This window comes from Nesoenas mayeri, assembly GCF_963082525.1.
Source record: "Nesoenas mayeri genome assembly, chromosome: 2".
NCBI lineage: Eukaryota > Metazoa > Chordata > Aves > Columbiformes > Columbidae > Nesoenas > Nesoenas mayeri.
Genome location: NC_137543.1, coordinates 127,157,874 through 127,180,977, shown reverse-complemented (window position 1 = coordinate 127,180,977; position 23,104 = coordinate 127,157,874). Strand labels below are relative to the sequence as shown.

General features: G+C 42.7%; 2 protein-coding genes across 2 annotated transcripts in view; one reads left to right on the top strand and one right to left on the bottom strand.

The window, feature by feature from the left end:
- Window positions 1–2,023: 2,023 nt before the first annotated feature.
- Window positions 2,024–9,550, bottom strand: FKBP14 (FKBP prolyl isomerase 14). The gene is made up of 4 exons (XM_080340266.1): window positions 9,183–9,550; window positions 7,023–7,174; window positions 4,400–4,527; window positions 2,024–2,542 (listed from the first exon to the last, which is right to left on the bottom strand). The coding sequence occupies exons 1-4, from the start codon at window positions 9,377–9,379 to the stop codon at window positions 2,384–2,386; spliced, it is 636 nt and encodes a 211-aa protein (XP_080196392.1). The 5' UTR covers window positions 9,380–9,550; the 3' UTR covers window positions 2,024–2,383.
- A 607-nt stretch (window positions 9,551–10,157) lies between these two features.
- Window positions 10,158–23,104, top strand: part of PLEKHA8 (pleckstrin homology domain containing A8) — a gene marked incomplete at its 5' end in the record, with an annotated part of 31,374 nt that continues 18,427 nt past the window's right edge. The window contains 3 exons of the mRNA XM_080338955.1: window positions 10,158–10,197; window positions 21,008–21,124; window positions 21,752–21,907. Of these exons, the coding sequence (XP_080195081.1) occupies window positions 10,158–10,197; window positions 21,008–21,124; window positions 21,752–21,907 (313 nt within the window). The remainder of the gene's footprint in view (window positions 10,198–21,007; window positions 21,125–21,751; window positions 21,908–23,104) is intronic.

Sequence of the window (23,104 nt, the reverse complement as noted above, 5' to 3'; positions counted from 1 at the left end):
CATTCACTGACTCCAGACTCCTATTTAATACAAAGGAAACAACAGTTGGCCCTTGCTAAAGGCACACACTGGCACCCCATTATTTAAGCTTAACTTCTTATGTATTGGGTCAGTAATCTGGGCCAAGTTTTATTTAATGCTTTTATGTTTTCATTGTCCAGCCAGATATTTAGAGAACATGCTCAACACTGCAAATAATAATCTAAAACCCTGACAGTCCCAATGCAAGTCTCAGTTTGGGCAGCACACATGCACAGTTTTCCCCTTTGGGTGGCTGGGTACCTGCTGGTTCCCACATCCCAGGCAAGATTGTCTTAGGGCCAACTTTATAGCCCATCAGCCCTCATCTGCCTCGGCTGTGCTAATTGCCCAGGCTCCCCATGTAGTCAGTGGAGAAAGACAGGAAAACATTTGATAAGGGATCTATCCCAATACAACATGAACAATACACATGTGATGAGTTGCCCCTTTGTGCTCTAGTGACTATAGGGGAAAACAAAACACCCAGCACAGCTTCGTTTTCATAAGTGACAAGAAAAAATATCAAGATGAAAAATCACAATCAGTAAGAAGAGCTAAATAGGTAACGATTATTCATGGTTTCCTCATAATACAAGAATTAGGACAGGTAACAAGCCTAAAAAAAAAAATAAGAAGTATTTTCCTAGACTATTCTACTGTGGAACTCACTGCTATAGAACATTATAGAAGCAAAAGTATAAATGGTTCAAGAAAACTATATGGCATCATATGTGAATAAGATCTCAAGGTTACTGAAAACAAAAATATGTGGACACAATTCCACATCACATAGGCCATCAGCCACAAAATGCCAGATGCTGGAAGAAAAAAACAAAGGCAAAACCAAACCAAACAACCTCACCACTGCATATCTTCACTTCTACATTTTTCCCCAGAACAGTCACTATTGACAGCAATCTGCAATGTCCATATGAAGCTGAACTCTGTTTAATGAAGCAGTCTTCTAATACTTACTTGCAACACTAGGTGGCAGGGAATAACACATAGCTCATCTACAGCATTGAGAACCTTAAATGTAGAACCTTCCTTGGCAATAGTTAAAGATAAGTGCAATGTAGCAATCTCAGTTTCATATGACTGGATTTGCCTTGTGTCCCTATGTAGACTTGAGCAACATTTTTCAAATTTGTGTTCAGAGACCCATATCTAAGTGGTACCTGAATACAGGCTGATTCCTTCCCTGAGGTACCTTGCCCTTTCACTTAAGAAACCATGGACAACTGCAAAATCTTTCTTCTTCTCCAGAAACCAATCAAACACAAAATAGAGTCAGAATCTTCATGGTCTCTGCCTCTGTAAAGACACAGCATGTGTCTCATGCCTCTGTTTTTTCTAAAAAGCTATTTAAAATTCACATCACTTGTGTGCTACTGCAAAGGGGCAATGATAAAACAAGTTGTGCAACTCAGTCAGCTGCAAAGCAGGCAAGCTAATGCAAATTGTTCCTCAGGCCACACTGAGTGTCCTGTCAGTGTGCTCTTCTGCTTCTGCAAAAAGGAAAAACATCAGACTTGGAACATTTTGCTCAAGATCTCCCTCAAAACTTGAGAAGAGGAAGGTATGGTATTTCTTCACGAATGCAAGCTCTGTGTTTCAAAACAAATAAGGGTGTATGTGTAAAGGACACCACCTCTGCACTGCAGCATAACTTGCTCTTTTCTAAATTACAGACATTTTCCAGAGTGTCGTTTACATTAGAAGTCTGACATTTACCTCCTATTTGTTCACATAATTTAAAGAAAAATGCAGACAATTATTGGCATGGTTGGTAGCACTCTGCCTTTAGAGAAGCAAAATTCTTCTCATTCAGCTATTCAGCTTTGTATCAGTTTCTCAGCTGTAGAAAGAGATGCTGATGCCTTCTAGTACATCTTTAAAAAAAAATCTGCAGAAAAAAAAGCAAGGTCAGCACACTGCTTTTCAAGCAGTGACACACAAGAAGGAAGGTCAAGTAATTAAGCCACAGACTAGAAGTCATACATAAAGGAGTCATTGAAAGTGATCTTAATGCACAAACAAATCACAGAAAGGCACTGAACTGGATTTTGATTTTTACAATGGTTGGTAATTGTAATGTTTGTTTCATTTCTGAAAAATAAATTAATACAAAATTTAAAAACCACGGATGTACAAGTCTTTGCTGCATAAAAGGAAACACATTTTCATACTTTAAAATAGTTTAAAACATTTGTACATAATGAACAGAAATTCTCTTTTATATAAACAGTGTTTCTTTGCCAACAGCAGCTGTCAACTCCAAAACACAGAATTAAGATGACAAGAGAACCAGACAGTCTAAGTCAATGCCATTTGTGTAAAAAAAAAATTATGCCACACTTTTCTACAGCTCATCGTGCTTGTAGGTAAATTCCCTTGCAGATATAAACCCATCACTGTCTTCATCTTCTTTATCAAATATGTCTTCAACCAAAGCATCGTGCTGGGTGTCATTTACCACTGCTCCATGTTTTTCAAATTCTTTCTTCAAGTAAATTTTCACCTAGTAGAAAAGAAGGTGAGAGTTAATATTTTTAGGCTTATGAAAGAATTGATTACTGTGGCATAAGAGAGGGCCATTGCGTTCAGGATGGTAGTATTAGACAATAGACAACTTCCTTCATATGCTACTGCCAGAATACTACTTGTCTGACTGATTCTGCAGACCCATTCAGTGGTGAAAGACTCTTTAGTAAGTGATAGTAAAACTAGCAATTCAGTTGCCATACCTTTATTGTATCTCACTGAAAAATAAGCCAATAAAACCTGTCATCTGATGTTTATACAGTAAAGTATAAATAGCTAGGCGGAAGTTATTAGCTACTAACTGGTCAGAGAGCCAAACAGCTTTTTCACATCCTAGCACTTTGACAATCCAGTAGATGTAAAGAGCCACCTCAAAAACATACAGACATCTGCCCACAATCTTAGTGTTTGCTACTCTAGTAGGAGCTACATTAATAGATTTATTTATTGACATGCCAAAATTTTAAAGGACAAAGATCCAAGGTAGCTTTTAAACAGACCAGTGGAACAGTTATTTACACAAAGCTAGTTACTAATGGTAAGCAGTGTTTTGAACAATTTTAGATTATTTTTCCTGAGTTTAAGGTTTAACTATTGAAATCCAAAGTGTTCTAAATTGCAGAACCTTCTGCAAGAACATCAATACCAACATACCCACTTGTTCAACAGATACCACTTGTATAACAAGGTCTGTAACAGATTGTTAACTGCAAGAAATGGGCCATGTTTCAGATGTGTTCTATTCATTTAATATTCTGGTATTTGTTAGGGTCATTGCTTACATTTCTAATACACAGACATTGGACACACTGACACTGTCTGTCTGATGTACAGTATAATAGATTAGTCTTTTGGGTCTAGCAAACTGTACCAGCCCCAATCAAACAGAACTCAGTGGTTTATCTTAACTTCTCATTGATGACTTTTTGCACATTGGAAAAGCAGAAGACTGAAAATAAGAGGCAAACAGAAGGTAAATAATATTGAATACATGTCCTTCAGACAGTGAATGCTGTGAAACAGGACTGCCCTACAGCAGAACTTCCAACTCCAATTTATTAGTAAATCACCAGCTAAATCAAAGCCCTGAAGCCTAGTTCTATTTCTAAGATGTTTTACTTCAAGTCTCCCATAAGCATGGGGCACACGCCTATGCCTCAGCTTTTCAAAGCTGCTTTTGAGCCTGCAGTCCAGCAGTTCCGCTGGGATCCAAGGCTCAGCATGGTGCATAGATGTGCATCCTTGGCATAGTTTTACTGAAAAAAAAAAAAAAAAAAAGAAAAAAAATCTATTTTTAAGTTGTAAGAAAGTATGCAAGCCAAAGCCACACAAGAGCAGCAAAGCACAGACAGGAGCTTAATTGCTGAGCCAGGAACAGTAGCTCAAGAGCATTCAGCAGGAAAGATAACAACATAAAAAGACATTAAACTCCAAAGGCAAAAAAAAAAAATGAAGCAGAGAATTGGAAGGCAGCAACATTAAAAGTCATCTCCAGGGAAGAAGAGAGACTTGCCCTTCCCCACATGACTAATGATCACCTGGCTAGCAGTGACTTTTTGGGTGTCTTACCATTACTGATGAGCATATCAGTTCAGTAGTTATGCTAAGGACTCATTAATCCTAGCTACCTGTACTGTGCATTGCCCAATAAATAATTGGTTTTAAATACTCTTAAATAGTATATATTCTGCTTGGAAAGTTGCTCTGTGCACAGCAGTAGGTAATATCTAACTTGTGTGCACATACTTCCCTAACAGGGTCAAGTTAAGCTTATCTTTCCCTTTCTGCTACCCCATCCTGTTAGGTTTGCTCACAAGAAGGGCAACCCACTCACCTCTTGCTTGGACAGTTTCCAGTCATCATTAAGATCCATCTCTTGGAATGACTCATGAGACCTTGGTCCATTCCTAATTTCTAGAAGGTCAACATTGAAAATCAGTGTGCTCTCAGGTGGAATTTTTCCTGCCCAAAATGGTAAACATGTAGAAAAGTTAACTATTCAGTGCCATACAAAAGCCATATGCATCATAGCAATGTTTCAGTAATCCTGCAATTTGAAGTAACAAGGATAAGTATCTGTAACAGTGATAAATGTAACTATTTTAGACTGTAGCCTGCACCCTGAGCAGCCCTTACAGCACATATGCAACTTTAAATGCAACTCGTTTTGTTGGAAGATTAGTGCATGTTGATGTGAGCTCATGTTCAGCAATAATCATCACAGGTTTATCAGATAATAGTGTTGAATCTTTTTTTGATGGCAAGAGATGAAGTGGAAAACAGTGAAGGAGACTGTACAGCCAGCCAGGTGGCCACTGCTGCAACATACAGCCAAGACTGACTGCCAGAGTAGTAAAAAGGGAGAGTTCAGTCTCCAAATTCCCTCTTCTTCCAACTGACACCTTGTACCTGCTATTCTGCCACTGCAACTCTTCTTGAAGAGAAAGACAGAAGGTCAGCAGTGCCATCACTATCCCATAGCCATCTCTGGACTGCTACACAAAGCTCCGAGCTATTTCCAAACACACAGCAGAAAATAAGTATATAAACCTGCTGAAAAGACATGTTTTGGCATCGCGCCATTTTTTATGCAGGTGAACAGACTGATAATTTCCTAACAGTATCAAAGACCAGCCCCTCATGCCACCACTCTTCAAGGACTTCAATTTATCAGGCATTGGCTTTTATAGTGATGTGCTATGCCTTCATGCTGATGGCTAAAGCTACTGACAGACTTTTTAGCACATCACTCTGCTCCTTATATATAGAAAGGCCGAATAGGACCAAATACCTACCTACTTCTACTGTTTTGGAGCTATGGTGTTAAATACACCCTGAGCTGCAAACAGGCTTGTAGATTTCTGGGATGAATAAATGTGTAGAAACTTCTGTAAACATAGAGCACAGTGGCCTGCTTGGAGTTTGGAATACAGGTATTTTTTTCTGAGTGTTACATAAAAAGGCATCTGACTCATCATTCAAGTTGGACAGCAAGTAAGGTGAGACACTAGTGAAATGAAAGCATGAAGAAAATTGAGTAATTCTGTCTTGAAGGGCATCATTTGATAACAGCAACATAATTATGTTCATATACTTCAAAGTTTTCCTAAAGCTAGTGATTTCTTACAGCAGTTAGTGTTTACTTGTTCAACCTCCTTGCACTAAGCACAGAAGTGAGGTTTGCAAGTCTTTGAACAACAACTACAGTGTTTTACATATTAAGGCAATTAGGCCTGTGATGACTATTTGAGCACTGCAGCATTTAATAGCTTTTTGTGGAAAAATTTACAGTTGTGTCCTGGATACAGTCAACTAACTGACCACCATGAGTTTCCTATTCTCTGCTAGAAGCATTACTTCTAATATTCTCTTGAAGCCCAAACCAAGGCTTTGAGAAAAAAGAGTTTTAAAAGAATACTTTCAAGAAAGGAGAGTATAGAGAATGCTCTATGTTAGCCTGTGTTCAGCCCTACTTGCCAGAAGATATAGCCATGTAAACACTCCTCACTCCTAAAACAGTCTCAGATTAATGGGAGAGGACAATAGCAGGAAGGATTATTATGTTCCAAGGCATTTATCCTTTCCACTTTGAAACCTTGCATTACCTTAGGTAATTTGTGATAACTGTTGTCATGACAAGGTATTCCTAATAATTGCTCAAAAAAATTAACTAAAACAAACCCCATAAGGCAGAAAAAGTAACCTTCCTGCATCATACAGGCTGTCACTCATTTAACTGCAAATTCCAAATCTGGCCCTCCCATTAAAATAGGAATCTGAAAACATTTGAAAGGAAAACCCCCAAACACTATCAGTAGTAGACAGCTTGAGAAAGCACTACAAACAATGCTTTTATTTGTCTGTACACCATTCAATACATTTTCAGTAGATGCCAACATGACTGCCCAGGTACCTGCATATTTTACTGTGGACAACAGGGACCACTGCACAAATTGAAAATGGCTAAAAGAGCAAAAGAATTAGTTGTCATGGAGAATTAAATGGTGACTGATCACTGTATCAGCCAAGAACTGGTTGGGCAGCAGCACGGGGAGTTTCTTAGGGTTCTAAAAGAAACCTGCAAGCAAGAATGAGGCTTGCACATGCACATTCATGAAGTACCACAAACACAGATGGAACAGCCAAAAAGGCAACTGTTACCTAGGCAACCACTTCCAGCTTGACTGTAAAAAGCAGGAGGGAAAAAAAAAGAAAAATCAGGGCACTGTTGAGTAAAGCACTAACAGAGAAACCATTTAAAATATACAGCATGGCAGCTACCATCAGTTTTTTTGCTGTATTCACTATGTGACTACTTAATGGTTATTTCTGCAGAAAAAATTCTGAGAAAGAGCACCTGACTCCAAGTAAGCTTACTAACTTCTTAAGCCAGGAATAGCAGTAAAATACAGAGATTAAAAAGAATTACAGTAAGGGAAGGACTTCAGGAGTTTTACCTTTTCCTTCTTTTCCATATGCAAGGGCTGGTGGAATAGTTAGCTTCCGCTTCTCTCCCACACACATGTCCTTCAAACCTCTGTCCCAGCCTTTGATAGCTTCTCTTATGCCAAGTGTAAACCACATAGGTTGACCATTGTTATGCTTGTGACTGGAAAATAATGGAATAAAACACTTGGGCTTTAGACAGCAGGCTCTATAAAAGGCACACGGAACAGATGGAATATGCTCATAGCGTAGATACGCAATTAAAAACACCACTGTTTGACACCTTGGCATTTCTTAAATGAAAGACAGACTTTTAAAATATTTAAAACTTACGCCTTACATGACAAGGTCCCTTAAGAAGTGGGGAAAAAATAAGAAAACATCTACATGGAGTGTTTATGACAACACTGAGCAACCTGGATCCCCACTTGCACTTGCCTGATCACCTGTTTCCACTTTGAAACTGATCAAATGAGAAAGGCATTACTACTTAAAAACCTACATTCAAGGCCATGTATACTCTTTGGTAAGTTGCAAATCAAAAACCAGTTTGGTTGTGATTACAATATACTTTGTAACATGCTTAGAAGAATTAGCCACATGTCTTCCATAGAGAGCCATTAGGAAAAAACCAAACATTAAAACCCACCACCAACAAAAAGAAATAAACAAACAAAAAACCCCTACATAACAGATAGTCTAGAAAAACAGAAACGAATGCACGCAAAACTTTCAAGTTTAGAGCAGACTGACAAGCCCCTTTTCCAACTTAACTAGGTGGTACAACCAGGACAGGACCACTAGTCACGCGGGAAAGGTGCTTATGAAGAAAACAGCACTTACAGAAGTTAGTCAGCAGCAAAAACTTAAGAGTGTCACTAGAACTCCTTTTAGAGAGGCAGGTTAACTACAAGAGAAAATTAGTAAGATTTTAGTTTAAACTGTCAGCAAGGGCATAAACATGCAAAACATTGTCTTCTTTCTTAAAATACGTTTCACAAAAGTAGACTTCAAACTTAGCCTACAGATACTTGGGCATTTTGCTGTCTCCCACTATTAACACTTCGTTGGTGTTTTTACAGGAAAGGCAACATTAGCAAGTCGTTGCAGGCTCTTAGCAGACTCCCTCGAATTTCTGGCTCTTCCTCTCCACTTGCATTACTGTGGCTCTGGTATGTTGATTTGTCTGGTCGGGGGCAGGTGAAGAATATGCCGTTTCAGTAATGAAAAGCTGTTATTGTACTGCCAGTAGTGGAAGGATATATATATAACTTTTTTTTTTCTTAAATCAAAGGCAGTCTTCTCCGCTAGAAGTTTGCTTTAGAAACCTGACAGAAATTCGTGCACAGCAGAAGACTTAAACTGCTGAGATCACACACTAAAACCTGTGTCTACATTGCAGAAGAGGAGGCGTAACATGCTCGCCTTTTAACAAATGCCACATGGCTCCACTTCATACAAACCATAAAGCAAAAGCTATATAAGATTTATTTTATAGCCTCGATCTGGCAAAAGGAAAGGAGGTAGACTTTACTGTTCGTGTTAATCTTAAGCAGCATTGTGAGTCAGTGCTTCCTAAACTAAGTATAAAGGCAAACCAAACTTTCTGAAAATTGGTGGCTGTGGATAGGGTCTTACTGTCAAGTTTGTGCACCTTTACTTAAGCTATTTTAATTCAATGACAAATAGCATCTAGGGCATGCAATGAACATGCATGCATTGCTTTTGTTTCCTTGCACACAGGTAAATGAAAGTTTTGGGAGGGATGGGTAACCTGCCCTCAACAGAACACTCTTCACAGAGCTATTTTGCAGATGGACTGCAGGCCACTGTGAGGAGTCCAGATTCAGGAAAGCACTGACAGAAGGAGTCACCTACAATAAAATACACATAGAATCATAGAACAGTTTGGGTTGGAAGGGGCCTTCAAAGCTCATCTAGTCCAACCCCCCTGCAATGAGCAGAGACATCTTCAACTAGATCAGGTTGCTCAGAGCCCCGTCCAGCCTGCTCTTAAATGTCTCCAGGGAGAGGGCATCTACCACCTCTCTGGGCAGCCTGTACACATAAAGATATACATAGAGAAATATATATATATATTTTTTTTTTTCCCCGCTCAAGCTCACCCACCCGGCCGCTCGAAGGAGAGCCGCCCGGGACGAGCTACTTACGTGGAGTGAAACATGGAGCCATCCCTCTCCAAATAGCCCTCGTAATGCACCAGCATCATGTCCCCCCACTTGGTCTTTCTGTGGCAGATGAACGGCTTCTGCAGCACCTCCACCTTCACGTCAGCCGCGGGGATCAGCGCCGCGGCCGCGCAGCCCAGCGCAGCGCCCAGCAGGGCGACCCGCAGCGCCGCCGCCATCACCGCCCCACAGCCAGGGGCTCCCGTCTCACCGCCGCCGGGCCGCCATTCCGCGCCTCCCGCCTACGAGCCCACGGCAGCGGCCAGGGCCGGGCCCGCTGTGCGGCCGCTCTCGCCCGCCCAGCAGACGTGGCAGCGGCCCTCACAGCTGGCAGCCCCCGGCTCCCGACGGCCCAGGACGGAGGATGCGTCTTCTGATTGGCTCGCCTCAGAGCGAGCCCAGAAGAAGCAGTCGCCCATTGGGACACGCCCCTGTCCGTCCTTCAGCTTGTCCAATCGACAGCAGAGCTCCTTGGGAGGGATGCTGAGTGAAGGGGATGGGCGGGCCTCGGGCGCTCTAGGAAGCGAACGCTAGCGAGCGGGGGAGCCCCGCGGAGCGCTCGCACAATAGAGCCGGCTCCTGCCGGCCGCCGATTGGGCGGTGCTGTCACCAAAGGCGCATTTTGATTGGCTGAGGAAAGCGACCGGGTTGGGCGCGCTGTCCCTGCACCCCTCCTTTCCCCTGTCGATCACGCGGTTTGCGATTCCTAGAACTGTTTACGCTTCCGTAGCACTGCGGCGCCGTTTTTTGGGTGCGCCTCAGCGGCGCGTCCTGCGCTAGGAGCGTGGCGGCGGTGGGCAGGCGCGGCGGCGGGGGCCGGGCCGGGCCGGGCGGGCGGTGCCCCGCGATGGCCCTGGGTGCCGGCGGCGCGGCGGGGCGTAAGGGGTGGCGGCGGCGGCGGGCGGCGTGACTCCGCCGGGGGGCGGCCACGCTGCATGGGGGCGGGGGTCGGCTGCCATGGAGGGGGTGCTGTACAAGTGGACTAACTACCTGAGTGGTGAGTTGCTGCCCGTCCTCAGCCTCTGCGCGGGGCGGCTTCCCTACCGGGGTGGGTGCCATCATCATCTTACATGTATATTTATACAGCTGTATATATATATATTTATATGTATATATATATGTATTTGCCGAGTCTGGACCAGCGCTACCGCCTGGCCCCGCCGTGCAGGGGACCAGCCCCAGCCCACCCTCGATTTCCAGCTGCGCTGCCACATTGTCACCGTGCAGCGCCGGAGGAGGCGTTTAACCCGCCCGGGGGTGTCAGCGCTCGCCCGGGGCGGCCCTTGCCCTCTCTGGGGTGGCGGGTTGGGGTTTGGGCTTGTTTTGGGTGTATTAGGTCATACTTGCCAGCGAACTTCCCCGTTCTGTACACCCACGTGAAACTTTTATTGCTTTTATTGAGTCGCTTGGAGGAGCTGGGGAAATCCCAGAGCTGGGAAGAAAAGGCGTCGGCATTAAGTCACACTTGGGGGATTTGGATGAAAATGCATTAAAAAAAAAAGGGGGGGAGGGGGCGGCTGTCCTGCTAGCACTAGGCCCAGATTTGAATTTTGTGGGGTGTTCCCATGCCGTAGGACGCTTGACTTCCATAGCAGATTGAAAGCAGCGGTGGGTTTCCTCAGCAGAGGCTGAAGGTGGTGGGGTCAGAAACGCTGCAGAAGTGGGGAGGGACCCGTGCCACCCGTGTTTCTGCAGGGTGTCCACTGCCAGACCCATTTGAGTTGGGGGTGGCTTGTCATTTGGCGTGCATGGATGGGGTCTTGCCTGGCGCAAACCTTGCCGTGGTTTTTTGAAACAGTTTGGAAGCTTGATGATTGGAGAAAAATAACCACGACCTTGACATTGCCAGGTGCAAGTTTTGCTGGGGAGTGCAGGCAGGAGGGCTGCCTTCCTGCTTGAATGTTTTTTTGGAGAGGCTGGAGCAGCTGCACCTCTCTGGTTAGTTGAGAATGAGTAGGAAATCAGAATTAAACAAAGAAAAAGCTGAAGCAGGGGATGAATTTGTGTGGCAAGGGGCTAGGGGAAGAGTGGTGCATGAGGCTGGATTTATTGGTGTGCTAGAAGATTGCTGCGGCTTTTCCCCTTTAGACAATAGGTGTTCTGAGAGGGCAATCAAAATCTGTCAGGTCTCAGTGAACAGAGATGGATCTATATATTTTTTTAATGATTTGTGAATGCTCTTGAATTATGGAATGTGTGGCAGTAGGAGCAGCCATGCTTGGCTTTTCCATTTGGATTGTAGAACTCAGGCAGTGTTATTAGTCCTTTCCCCATAATAAAAACGTCCACGGTTCAGTTGATCTAAAGTTTTATGTGTTTGGGTTTTTTTGCGTTGCCTAGATGCTGGGATACATTTGGAACCCTTCTGCTTGAGCTCCAGGGAGTGAATGTCTGTGGGAACCACTGCGTGTGTAGATGACTGACTGGGGTTTGGCACTGTAGCGTTTGTGCCTGAGTGTGGATGTGGTAGGATCAGCTGTACTTGTGTTCTGCTTTGATGGTAACATGAAAACTAAGAAGCAGAAATATTCCAGTTCTATCTTTTTTTTAAATTTGTTTTGTTAGCCACATTGTTGCGCACTTTCAACCAAATGACCCTTCATGAAGAAAGATGGCACTTTGCAAACTAAAATTTAAGTGAATACAGACTGAAGGAATTGCTTTTCCTTGTATGCACAATATTTTCCCCAGCTGAAAACTAGATGTATTTTTGTTCTCAATACAGAAAAAATCAGTGATGGAGGACTGAAGCATCTTTCTGATTTCTTTGCTGAAACTTGACTCTGCTAGTCAGTGTGGTGGTCAAGGTCACTCCATGCCTTCTCTTAGGTTGTAGAAGGCCTGTCTGGTGTGTGTTTGAGAATGGTAAACTTGCTGTTCTGCAAGCTAACTAGGCTTACATGTGCTTTCTTTTGGAATAAAATGAAGACTTCCTGCCCTGAAGCCATTAAGTTAAATTTATGCGATGATGCAAAAAAAAAAATCGTGCTGGAATGTGGCATTTATCATAGCAGCAGCACAGAACTGGGGAATGAGGGACAGGAAAGACGCCTTTTGGGGATTAAGGGCAGCAAGAGGGTTCAACAGGTCATCCAGAACAGTACTCTTGTCACTTTCTCCTTTTCCTCTTGCTCAAGGTTAACAGCATTGGTGCTACATGGTGTAAATGATGTACACAAAACATTGGGAAAGTGTGTCTCATCTTTTGTGTGTCTGTGTTAGTAACAGAGTGCTGATGTAAACAGACGCTGCAGGCATCTTACACACTTTTCGCCTCCTAATGAGGATCGCACCTTTGCTTCACACAGAGAAGAGATAAGATGCACCAAAGAATAAGCTTAAAGCTGTAGGAAAGGAGAACTGCTTTCTCTTCTTTCTGTGAGAGAGGAGCTGGAGTTTGTTGGTAATTGAGTCTTTTCTGGGGATTTTGGTTGTATAACATCTTCTGTCATTGCCATCATGAGAGGTCAAGTCCACATCAACCTATTTGCTCTTGGGCAGGGAGCTAGATCTCTATTGCAAATTGCATAGTTATTGGCAGCAAGAACATTTCAGAAGTAGGAAACTAGCTTGGCTTTCTGTGGGCAAAGGGCAAAGAAAGCACAACATGATTGCCAGCATCTGAAAGATTAGCTTGCCTTACTGCTCAAACAAGTTATCTTGTTTTATGATAAATGCACTTGTTTGCTTTATATAGATTAGGATAAACTGAATTAGTGTTACTTGGTTTCTGCTCAGAGATAGGGTTTTTGCTCTGGTGTTGATCCTGCGCTCATGTTGTAGTTTCTGTATGCAGCGGTGCCAGTGCTGCCTCTGAAATCTCTGAGCTTAGATAACTGAGATTTTAGAGTTTTTCTCTCCCCTAATGCAAAGAATAGCAGATAGTGCCTTCTCAATGTGATATTTTTGTTAAAGTGAAGTGTGCCAACTTCGGATCAGATATGCATACACACGGGTCTAGCCTATGAAAATCCACTTGGGATCTTGTGTTTACAATAAGTGTGTTCTGAGATTGCTCTCGCCTGTGCTTCCCTCACTAAATTGGTTAAAACCTTAAGGGCGCAGGGAACTTTGGAAGCAGAATTATTGCTCATGTATAAAGTGTGATGGCACTTTTTCACTTGAGCAAATATATGATGCCTCTGCAAACTTCAAGTTATTAAACATCAAAACCCAGAGCTGGGTGACTTAAATCACACAGGCGTGTAAATTGGCTTCAGCTGAGTCTACAGTCAAAGCGTATAATGTGATCTTAAAAAATTCCTAGATTTCATCCTTTGCAAAAACTCTAATGTTAGCATTGCTTGGTAAAGATTGTGGGGGTTAGGGATGGGGTTACGGCATGGATAAAGGGAGTATAACGTTTATTTCAGTACCATTTGTTGTAGCAAGCAGGTGAGGTGATAAAAGCGCCACCCTATACCTTCGCTATTGCTCCTTGGTGTGTTGTGCTGCCGCTGCCTGTGGTCCTGGCTGAGCATAAAGCGTCTGGTGTGGGCAGCATCAGCTGGATCCTGGCTGCAGGGTTGTAGCGAGGCTGAGCTCAACACGGGGGACGCTGCCTGCAAGGTGGAGAAAGGAGGGAGCAGAGGCAGACTGCACTTGAAGGCTGCTCTTTGGGAACTATCTCCTGCAGGTCTCTCTGACTGAACTCACGCTGCAGTTCGCACTCTTTGTTAAACATAACTTGTGCTTAATAAAATACATTTCTTTAGTCTTTGGAGATTGCCTTGTAAAAATCATCTGCAATTTTAATTTCTCAACAGGTTTGTAGAATGAGTAAGCTATTGCTTGCCCACAGGGAAACAGAGTGTGAAACTGGGGAATGCTTTCCTTCGTTGGTGTGTGTGTGAGAACTTGGCATTTTGTTTGTTTTTTCTGCTGAAATTCAATTTAGTTCAGATCTTCAGCATAGGTACGGCTTACCTGGGCTCACTGGCCACTGGCAGGATTGCCTCTTAACTCTGAAAGAGGTGATGTTTATCAGCTCCTGGTTTGGGGATTAAAGGCATCTTTGTCATTAGAAAGAAAAACACCAACAGCCTCCACTGGCTTGCCTGGTATTCATTATATGCTCCATAAAATGGCTTTGATCACTTTTCTTCACAAAGATAAGCTTTTCCTGATATTTAAATATTCACTTCCTTAATTGTGCTGAGTAACTCTAACCCTAACTAATGCATCATCCTCAAGGCATGACACCCTTGCATTCATGCCATCGCTAGTGACGCTGCATCATACCACATACTGTAGTTAGTCCTCCACGTCTTCCTGTGTCTAGTCATGCACTCTTATTTTATTGTGCTCTGAATTCTTTTCAGTTTATCCTGAGAAGCCAAGAGCCAAGACCAAGCAGTAAATTTTAGCTTTCACATAAAACTTTAAATTACTCGTCTCTAATGATTCAAAATTTCTTAAAAAGCTTGCGGGGGAGCTCAAGAAAATGTGAAAGAAATAGTTTTTATAGCTCAAATCCAGATGCACATGATACTGCTTACGGTCTTTGTTTATTGAGTTTAATTAAATAAATCTGACCTATTGGGATGTCAGACACATACACTTCCATTTGATAGCAAGCTCTGGAAATAAGGTACTCTCTTCCCAGAGATGGAGGAAGTAATCAAAAACTTAATAGATAAACATTTGGTTCTAAAAAGCTTTTGTTTATAATTTTTTCCCTTCTTTTTAGCCTCTGGATATAGTCCAAGTTCTGATTGTATAAGATGAGAAGTCTGGTTTTTGTGGAGGTGGACCTAGACAGCTGAGGTTTCTGTTGACTTTAGAGCAGTTGACTTTCTGTTGACTTTAGAGTCAGTATTACTGACTGTAGCTGCTCGCAGAGACCAGGTGTTGGTTTAGATGGGTGGCTGAGTCTCACCCAGTTCTAGCTACACTTTTCACCCAGGATGCTTCAAGGACTAGTTAGTTCATTCTCTTTGGATTTTGCATAATTATGTTTGTGCGGTTTGACCTTCTTTCTCAAGTCTCTCCTCCCTTCCCCCCTGTTTTTCTTCACGCTTGCTTTTGTCATACCTTTTTGGAGTTGAGTAATGTGCTTGCAGCAGAAAAGTTTGATGAGGCTGCAGGAATGCAAATCCGTGTCCCCTCTCTCCTCTGTTATAGGTGTTAGAGCGATGCTGCAGAGCCGACACGGTGCAGTGTTCCCTGCCAGGTATGCTGCAGTACCGGTGCCTCTGCATTCAGTCACACACTGAACTAAATAAATGATCACAGGGAATGGCTGGGTAAGGACAGAAACAAAAGGTGTGGCAGAATGATGGTGAAGTGATACCACCATGTGGTATCTGTATGTGTTTACATAAATTCATTGACTCAGTCTGGCCTGATAACCACTCCAGGGGTCAGAGAGAGGAGCAAATAGTTTGCTGGGGCTGGGAAGTATAAACAGAGGAGGGAAGCTCCTGGTAGCTTTGAATAACTTGAGTTAGTGTGTCTGGGCGGTGGACCAGATTATTGAACTTTTGCCTCCATCACTTGCCATGATCCTTTCTCTGCCCTTCATCCTTTCACTGTGTCCCCTTCAAAAATGCTTGACTGTTGGTACATTGCTCTCTCCATGCCTTGGGTGGTCACTGTCATAAAACTGTTTGCAAACAAACCCAGTTGTCCTCTGTCCTTTTTCAGTGCTTCTAGAACTGCCCTAACTGTTGTGATTGAAATGAGGGTGGATTTTTATGGGACCTCTGCAAGAAAAACCATCTGGGAGAGGGTCACTGTGTTAAAGCTAGTTCCACCTGTTGATTGTTTCACTGAAACCTCTGGTGTACCTCAAACAAGTGCTTTAAAAAGTGATGCCATTGTTGAAGTGCTAAATCTGTTACCTTTGTTACCTTTAGGGGCTTTTGGTATTGATTCCTGCTGTTAATGTGCACATAATCAGAGTAAAATTGCAATGTGGGAATTTCTACAAGCTGCTCTATAGGTGAGATAATGACAGCTCAGAGAGGCTTGAATTGTCACACACTCTCTCTGTCTGCTGTCCCTCACGGATATGGACTGTGGATTTTTATCTTGACAAATTGTTTCACTACACAATTAAGGCTGCAAAATGTGTTCCAGTACCTGGGATTGCCCTTCCCAAAATGCTGGATAGCCTTAGGAAGATGAATGGAAAAAGCAGGGAGCAGTTTTGGGTGCAAATTGCTTATGTCAAGTTAACCCTTTGACTGTATTACTTCTGTTCATTGTATGAGTAAAAAGGGGGAAAGTGTCAAGTTTGGTCTGTGTAAGATACTCTCTTGCTAAATGGTTTTCCTGGCTAAAAACTGACAGCATTGTCACAGATGAGTGAAACATGACACACGTGGCCGCAGCCAGTTGTTAAGAACTAGATTGTGAGATTTGGTGTGGGTGCCCAATAGTTGAGATTGCGGACTCTCTGGGATCTTGAAAACAAGTGTTTCATCCATTTGTGACACAGAGATTTCTATAGCTTTAATTCCCCAGGGAAATCCTCTTCCTTCGGATGTTAGTGCTTTAAGACCAGCACTGGTCCTTCTGGGCCAGTATGAAACGTCAGTGTTGTGTAGGTGAGGAGAGGCAGGCAGCTCAGCGCAGAAGTCAGGTTCTTCTCAGCACGACCCAGGGCAGCTCAGCAGTCTTCTTTCCAAGCTGGAAATAAGGTCTCTTGACTTGGTCCTGTGTTTTGGCTGCTAGATGCACCCTTGAACTGCAAAATATGACTTTCCTTGTAACTGGAAGGCAGGCATTTTGTGGTCACAGTTGCATGAGGGAAAGGTAGTATGTTCTGGCCAGCAGCTGCTACCTGAACAACCAGGAGCGGGCTGGGCTTTAGAAGAGGTGCGAACTTGATGTCACTCATAGACTTGCATCAGCACTGGCAACTGGGGAAGGACATATATTGGATTTTCTCTTGTTTGGTTGGGTTTTTTTTGTTTGTTTATTTTGCAAGACACCAGCCCTGCCTTGGTCCCTTTAAGCTGAATTTTCCTGAGCAGCTCTTGTCATGCTATGAGTTGTTGACACGGTGCTGGGCAGAAGCTGTGATTCATCTGCCCTTGGCTGCTGGGAGGTAAAGCGGTACGTGGTAGTTTGGTGAACACACACACAGCTTACTTTTGTTCTTGAAGGGGTGAAGAGATGGATATTGCTTGTCCTTGCTGTGAGATGTCCCTGACTATCAGAGCAACCACACAGAAAAGCAGGGACCTGCCCCTGCTCTGCCACTGTGCTGTGGGCTGCAGCCAAGTCCTGGGTCTTACCCATGAGATTAGCAGTAGGGATGTGATGAACGTTTTAATTCCTCCTACTAGGCAGATGTTGCCATAATGTGGAAATTTGAGAATTATCTCCCATCTGCACTAAAATCCTGAATTAAGGTTGAAGAAGTCCAAGGACTATCTATTGCATAAGTTTTTATACTGGCTGACATTGAAGCTCAAGAAGTTAATAAGCACAAAGCATTACATTATTCTAGTGGAAAGCAAGCAATAATAAAAATCTGGGTGTCTGGCCTTTGTGCCTTTTAGAAATGCAACTCGAACTGGTATCTCTTAATTGCAGCTTGTTTTCCAGGTCATCAGTTTGACTTCTTGAGTATGTAATTCTCCCAGATGGTTTAGCTTTGTGGATGTCTAACATGATCTACATGTCTTCAAATGTTTTTCTTTTGGTTTGGTTCTGTTTTTTTCTTCAGGCTTGGCACTTTGGAATGAATACTGTCTAGAGTTTGAGTTGTGTAACACTGAAGTTTGAATTATGTCCAAATTTCAACTGTGTTATCAAGAAATGTCAACTTTGCTCAGTGATAGTTGCATCTAGACTTCCTGATGTGTAGGGAAGGAAGTAGGCAGTTCTTTCAGCCCATGGAAGCTTCTGGAGAAATGCTGAATCCTTAGTAGGCACAGACTGCTTAAATATCTTTTCCTGTAGTGGACAATATCAGATCTTCCAGGTACTACAGGTACTAACTTTTAAGTTTCACACAGGAGTGTAGTATGTATTAGGACCTTAACCAGTGTCTGTGAAGTTGTCTGGAATCTCTTCGCTATCTTCTATGACTGAGACCCTAAGATACTACTCACTTTTATGGTCCTTTGCATGTTATTGTCTTTCTTTTTTTTTTTTTCCTCCTTTTTTTTTAATTTCCAGCAAGGTCAATTTTTACAGTTGATAGCTCTGTCTTTCTAAGGTAGCCTGTGGAAGTATGAGCTATGTTTTGTCCTGCCTGTGCACCGCCAGTATAAATGACCTCAGTAAATTATTCTTCAGAGTTGTGTTGGTGCCGGCACCTGTAAGACCTTGAAAGGTTCAGCTTTAACTTTATATCATATAATCATTTTGGTTGGAAAAGACCTTTAAGATCATCAAGTTATATCTCAGGTGAAGTCTGAATGCTCAGCTCCAGAAACTGCAATACTCCCAGGAGAGTCTATGGGGAGAGAATAAAGCTTAATAAACCCAAGACTTGTGTTCACAAAGTGTCTTTTTTTTTTTTCCTTTTCTTTGTCTTCTTTTTTTTTTTTCTTTTTTTTTTTTTCCTTGCTCTTTGCTTGTCTGCAAATGTGAAGCTCCTGTAATTGCAGTTCGTATCCCTGTTGCACTGCCCATGATTTGTCAGCCACACGCTATTTTTAGCTGATTGTTTAGGATAACCTCCCCATGGCTGCTGACTCAGTGTCAGTGAGTACCAGGTGGTTAGTGCATCTTCTGACAGAACCTTGCTTGATTTCCTTGTTGGTTTTATTTTTAAATTGGTTTCCTTTTACAAAAATGTATTTTTATTAGTGTAACAATTCTGTTCAGAAAACATACACTGTCCTAGTTAACAATTGTCTATAATTGTCGTTTTAGTACACATCTAATAAAGAAGAGTTAGGTTTTGCAAAGGAAGACAGATAATTGCTGCTTCCCCCTCAAAAAAAAAGACCCAGAGTCAAAAAATCCAACCAAAAAAAAACCTCAATGAAATATATTGACTGACAACGTATTTTTAACCAGCCTCCGAAGTGATGGAGGCAGAGTGCTTTGTATGTTGGCTAATCGATCACACAGCTTTTGATTGGTGGAATGCAATTTGGTGAGCATCAGATGCAACAGTAAGCTGTAGGGCTGTGACTGAAATGATTCATGTGCAGCAGCAGGATCTCCAGACTGAATTAGAGGCTTGTATTGACCATGGTGCTGTGCATTATTTAAAGGATTGGTTCTGTGCCATTGAGTGTCTGAAGCGATTAACTGCTTCTGTCTGCTGAACAATCACATCCTTTTTTGTGAGTTCCTCCATAGCAATACTGACTTTTAGGATAGTTTCTTTATTTTGGTGTCAAGACAAATAAAAATCAGTCTGGCTATTTTTCTTTTTTTTTAATTCTCATTCTTGTGATTTTTTTTTCCCTTCATATAAAGAAGTACTGAGAGTACTTTGGCATTTATAATGTTTTTGTATTCTTCTAGGAAATAATGGAAGAGCTCTGGAAGAGTGTGAAAAGGATTTATGTTTAATTTGTTTTCCAGACACCCCCAAGGTTCAGCAATCTGTAGACCAGGTTGGCTTAGATGCCGTGGTATTGCTTATTTAAAAAAAACAACCAAACAAAAAAGCTCCAAACCATACTTGTACTATTAGCCTGTGGCTTTCGGGCTTTCTAACCTTAGACTGAGTTGGGCTTGGCTTCAGCAGTAGCCTAGGGAGTCGGTCTCTTGCTGGTAGGAAGCTGTCATTCCTACAATGTGATATTCGCCCAAGCCCAGCCTGGGCTCCTGCCGTGCTGGTGGCCAGAGCCCCAGTGTGGGGGACAGCAGAAATGAAGCCCCTCTGCAACAATGCGTAGGAGCAACATGACCCACATGGTCTTGGAAATGTAGTTTTCCCAGAGATGGTTTGCTGGCACAGTGTGGGAGCTTCGGTATCTTGCTCCCTTGGTCCATGCCCAGGAAGCTTGTTGCAGCTCAGTAACGAAAGCTGCTTTCCTCCAGTGACATTGCTGCCTCTTTTCTTCTTAAGTTAATGAGCTTGTAGTTTTTAATTAGACATAAATGATGGCTGTCCTGTCCTGTCTTGTTTGTTTGCATCTTTTTCATACCGCTGTAGTACTTCCAAAAGAAGAAAACAAAAGGGGTAATTTACTTCTGAAGCTGGGCAACAGGGTGGGCAAAAATGGTACCAAGAACACTTGTTTTTGGTCTAGCCTGGTGTTTTGCTTATTCTCAGGGAAGGTATCCAGACATGCAAGTAATTAATTCAAGATTACTTTTTATGTGGTCAGCATGGAAATTTAAGAGGTATTGAGAACTGCTTTGCTGAAAGATGGTGCTCAGAAGTCCAACACATCTGCCTTTGTTCCCTGCTTCCCTTGATTTTTAGGAGTTTCTTGCCCATTGCTTTTCAGGAGAGTTTGGCCAGCCCTTCCCGCAAGGGAGGAACATGTGTAAGGCAAGACAGCTGAGGTGGCTTTTGGGAAGAGTGAAGAGGTGGATTGAGGAGTGATGGAAGGAGTTGAGGGGTGTTGGACTGAAAAGGCGGTTTTGCAAGAGAGAGTGAGCCAGTGATGCCATGTTAGCAAAACTACTGCAAATGACATGTGACATCTCAGGAATGTACCGCTGAGTTCCAGCTGCCTGCAGAAAGGACATGTAGCTGCCAGCAAGTAGGGCTTATGGTGTACAACGTCCGGGGCTGTCCATAGATCTTACTGCTTCAAAGTGTTTGATTTTCCTGGAGAAACTGAGAATCTTTGGGGTCTTATTTGTAGTGTGTCCTGAATAAGAGAGGTGGTGGAATTTCTTGGAGAGAAGCAACTGAGAAATGCAGTTTTGTTTTTCAGGCTGGCAGCCTCGGTGGTTTCTTCTCTGTGGTGGCATCCTGTCCTATTATGACTCTCAGGAAGATGCCTGGAAGGGTTGTAAGGGAAGCATCCAAATGGCTGTGTGTGAAATTCAAGGTAAGTAAGATACAATAACACCAGAGCCATTTGGTGGCTTGATTTCTTTGGTATGTATTTGCAGTAACTCAGTAACTTGATCTATATGCCAGTTTTTATTCTAGAGTATTTTGAAAATGTTAAGAGAGCTTCAGGCCTCTAATATAATGGTTATTCCACAGGCAGGTGGGTCACTGTTTTTCATGAGCCGTGGTGGAACATCACACAGCTTCAAATGACTTTCCATAAGCATAAAGCTGAAGCTAGAAATATTAATAATAAGCTTCAGTACTAGGTCCATTCACTCATATTGGATCACTTGCCACATCTTTGAGGTTCAGTTATGGGCTGGAAACCTGGGAGAAGAGCTTGCCAGAAGAGAATGCCCTTTCCATAAAGACTTGCAGATGATACTGTACTGATCACAAAACTGCCTTTCATGGCCTTTTGTCCCACAGCTGTACATGTAGGTGTCCTGTCTATTCCCTAACTCAGAAAAGAAGTCATAAAATGGCAACAGGGGAAGGTGGAGGCTGTAGATTCCTCTGCTTTCATTATTGTTTGACCTGCCACCTAATATACCTGCTTAGTTATTCAGCTGGGCTGGGAAGGGCCAAAGGACTGGTCTGAAATCTGTGTTGCTTCCAGTTCATCCTGCAGATAACACGCGAATGGACCTGATCATCCCAGGGGAACAATACTTCTATCTGAAGGCAAGAAATGCAGTTGAAAGGCAAAAGTGGCTCGTTGCACTAGGAACTGCCAAAGCCTGTCTGACTGACAGCAGGACGCAGAAGGAAAAAGGCAAGAACACCCTTTTGCTGGCACATACTATTGCTTTGTATTTTCCCATCCTTACCCTTGTAGATGTACACACAAAGATGACAAAATCAGTTCCTGAACTCTGTGTCCAACTTGTGCTTCAGGTTTTTGGTGGTGCTAAAAGCCAGGCTGTGTGGGAACTCTAGCTAGAAATCTCAGGTGTTACCTCTCAGTGCGAGGATTTGAAAACTTGGCTTTGCCTTAGAATATACTCTGTATAAATCATTTGAAAACCCTGTGCTGATGGGTTCTGTAAGTACAAGGAGTGAGTAGCTGATGGCTGTGGGTCACTGGGATGCAGACTGTGCATGAAGGTGAGACACCCACCTTGTGCAATTGTCTTAGTATGATGACCCTGCCTCTCATGCCTGTGGCTCTTGAGCTTTGGCGTTCCTCAGACCCTTTCCTTCCATGTTCTAACTGAACTGTCCTGTGCACTTCAACAATCCCTTGGCAATTAAAATCAAGGTTTGCAATTGGTTTTAAATGTGCATACTAGTATTTGGAAACTGCAATCTGATCATGGTCAGGCTATAAAAATTAATTCACTGACCTCTTCGCTTTCACCAACAATTTCACTTTCACCCCAGTGAAGACCCCTCTTGCTTACAAGCTTGTTATTCATTAGTCAGTATGAGACCTCAAGCCTTAACCTTGTGTAACCTCAGCACAGTGACTATGCAGAAGATGGAAAACCAGCTAATTATTGTTAATATATTTGTGATCCTGAGCAAATGCACTTCCTTTCCCTTAGGTGAGAGATCGCTTCTCCTCTTAGCCTTATGTGCATTGTCACTTGGCTTTGCATCTACTGGTTCAAACTGAGTCAGAACTGAGCAGAAGATGCTACTGTAGGGCCCTGCACAAAGTGGGAATCTGATGCTTGGTTCCTAGAAGCAGAACAAAGTTATATCTGTAAACTGACGTGCAGTAGCACAGGGTAAAAAGCTACTGATGTATTTGCAGAACTAAACGATGCTAGTCTTATTAACAGAAATTAATTTATTCTGTAATTCTAGGACTCTAATATAAAAAAATTACTTCTGAAAAATCTCACATTGACTGTTAGCCATATCTGGATTAGTCAGCTCAGTTCTGCACTTTCTAGTACACTAAACATATGGACATACTGGAGTGAATCCAGCAAAGGGCCACTAAGATGATTAAAGGGAATATCTG

Bases quoted from the DNA above. Each gene is read 5' to 3' on its own strand.
- FKBP14 (XM_080340266.1), bottom strand. From the start codon at position 9,379: ATGGCGGCGGCGCTGCGGGTCGCCCTGCTGGGCGCTGCGCTGGGCTGC. The intron at 7,175-9,182 runs GTAAGTAGCTCG...ATTATTTTCCAG, and splicing joins GGCTCCATGTTTCACTCCAC to TCACAAGCATAACAATGGTC. The intron at 4,528-7,022 runs GTAAAACTCCTG...CATTTTGGGCAG, and splicing joins ATATGGAAAAGAAGGAAAAG to GAAAAATTCCACCTGAGAGC.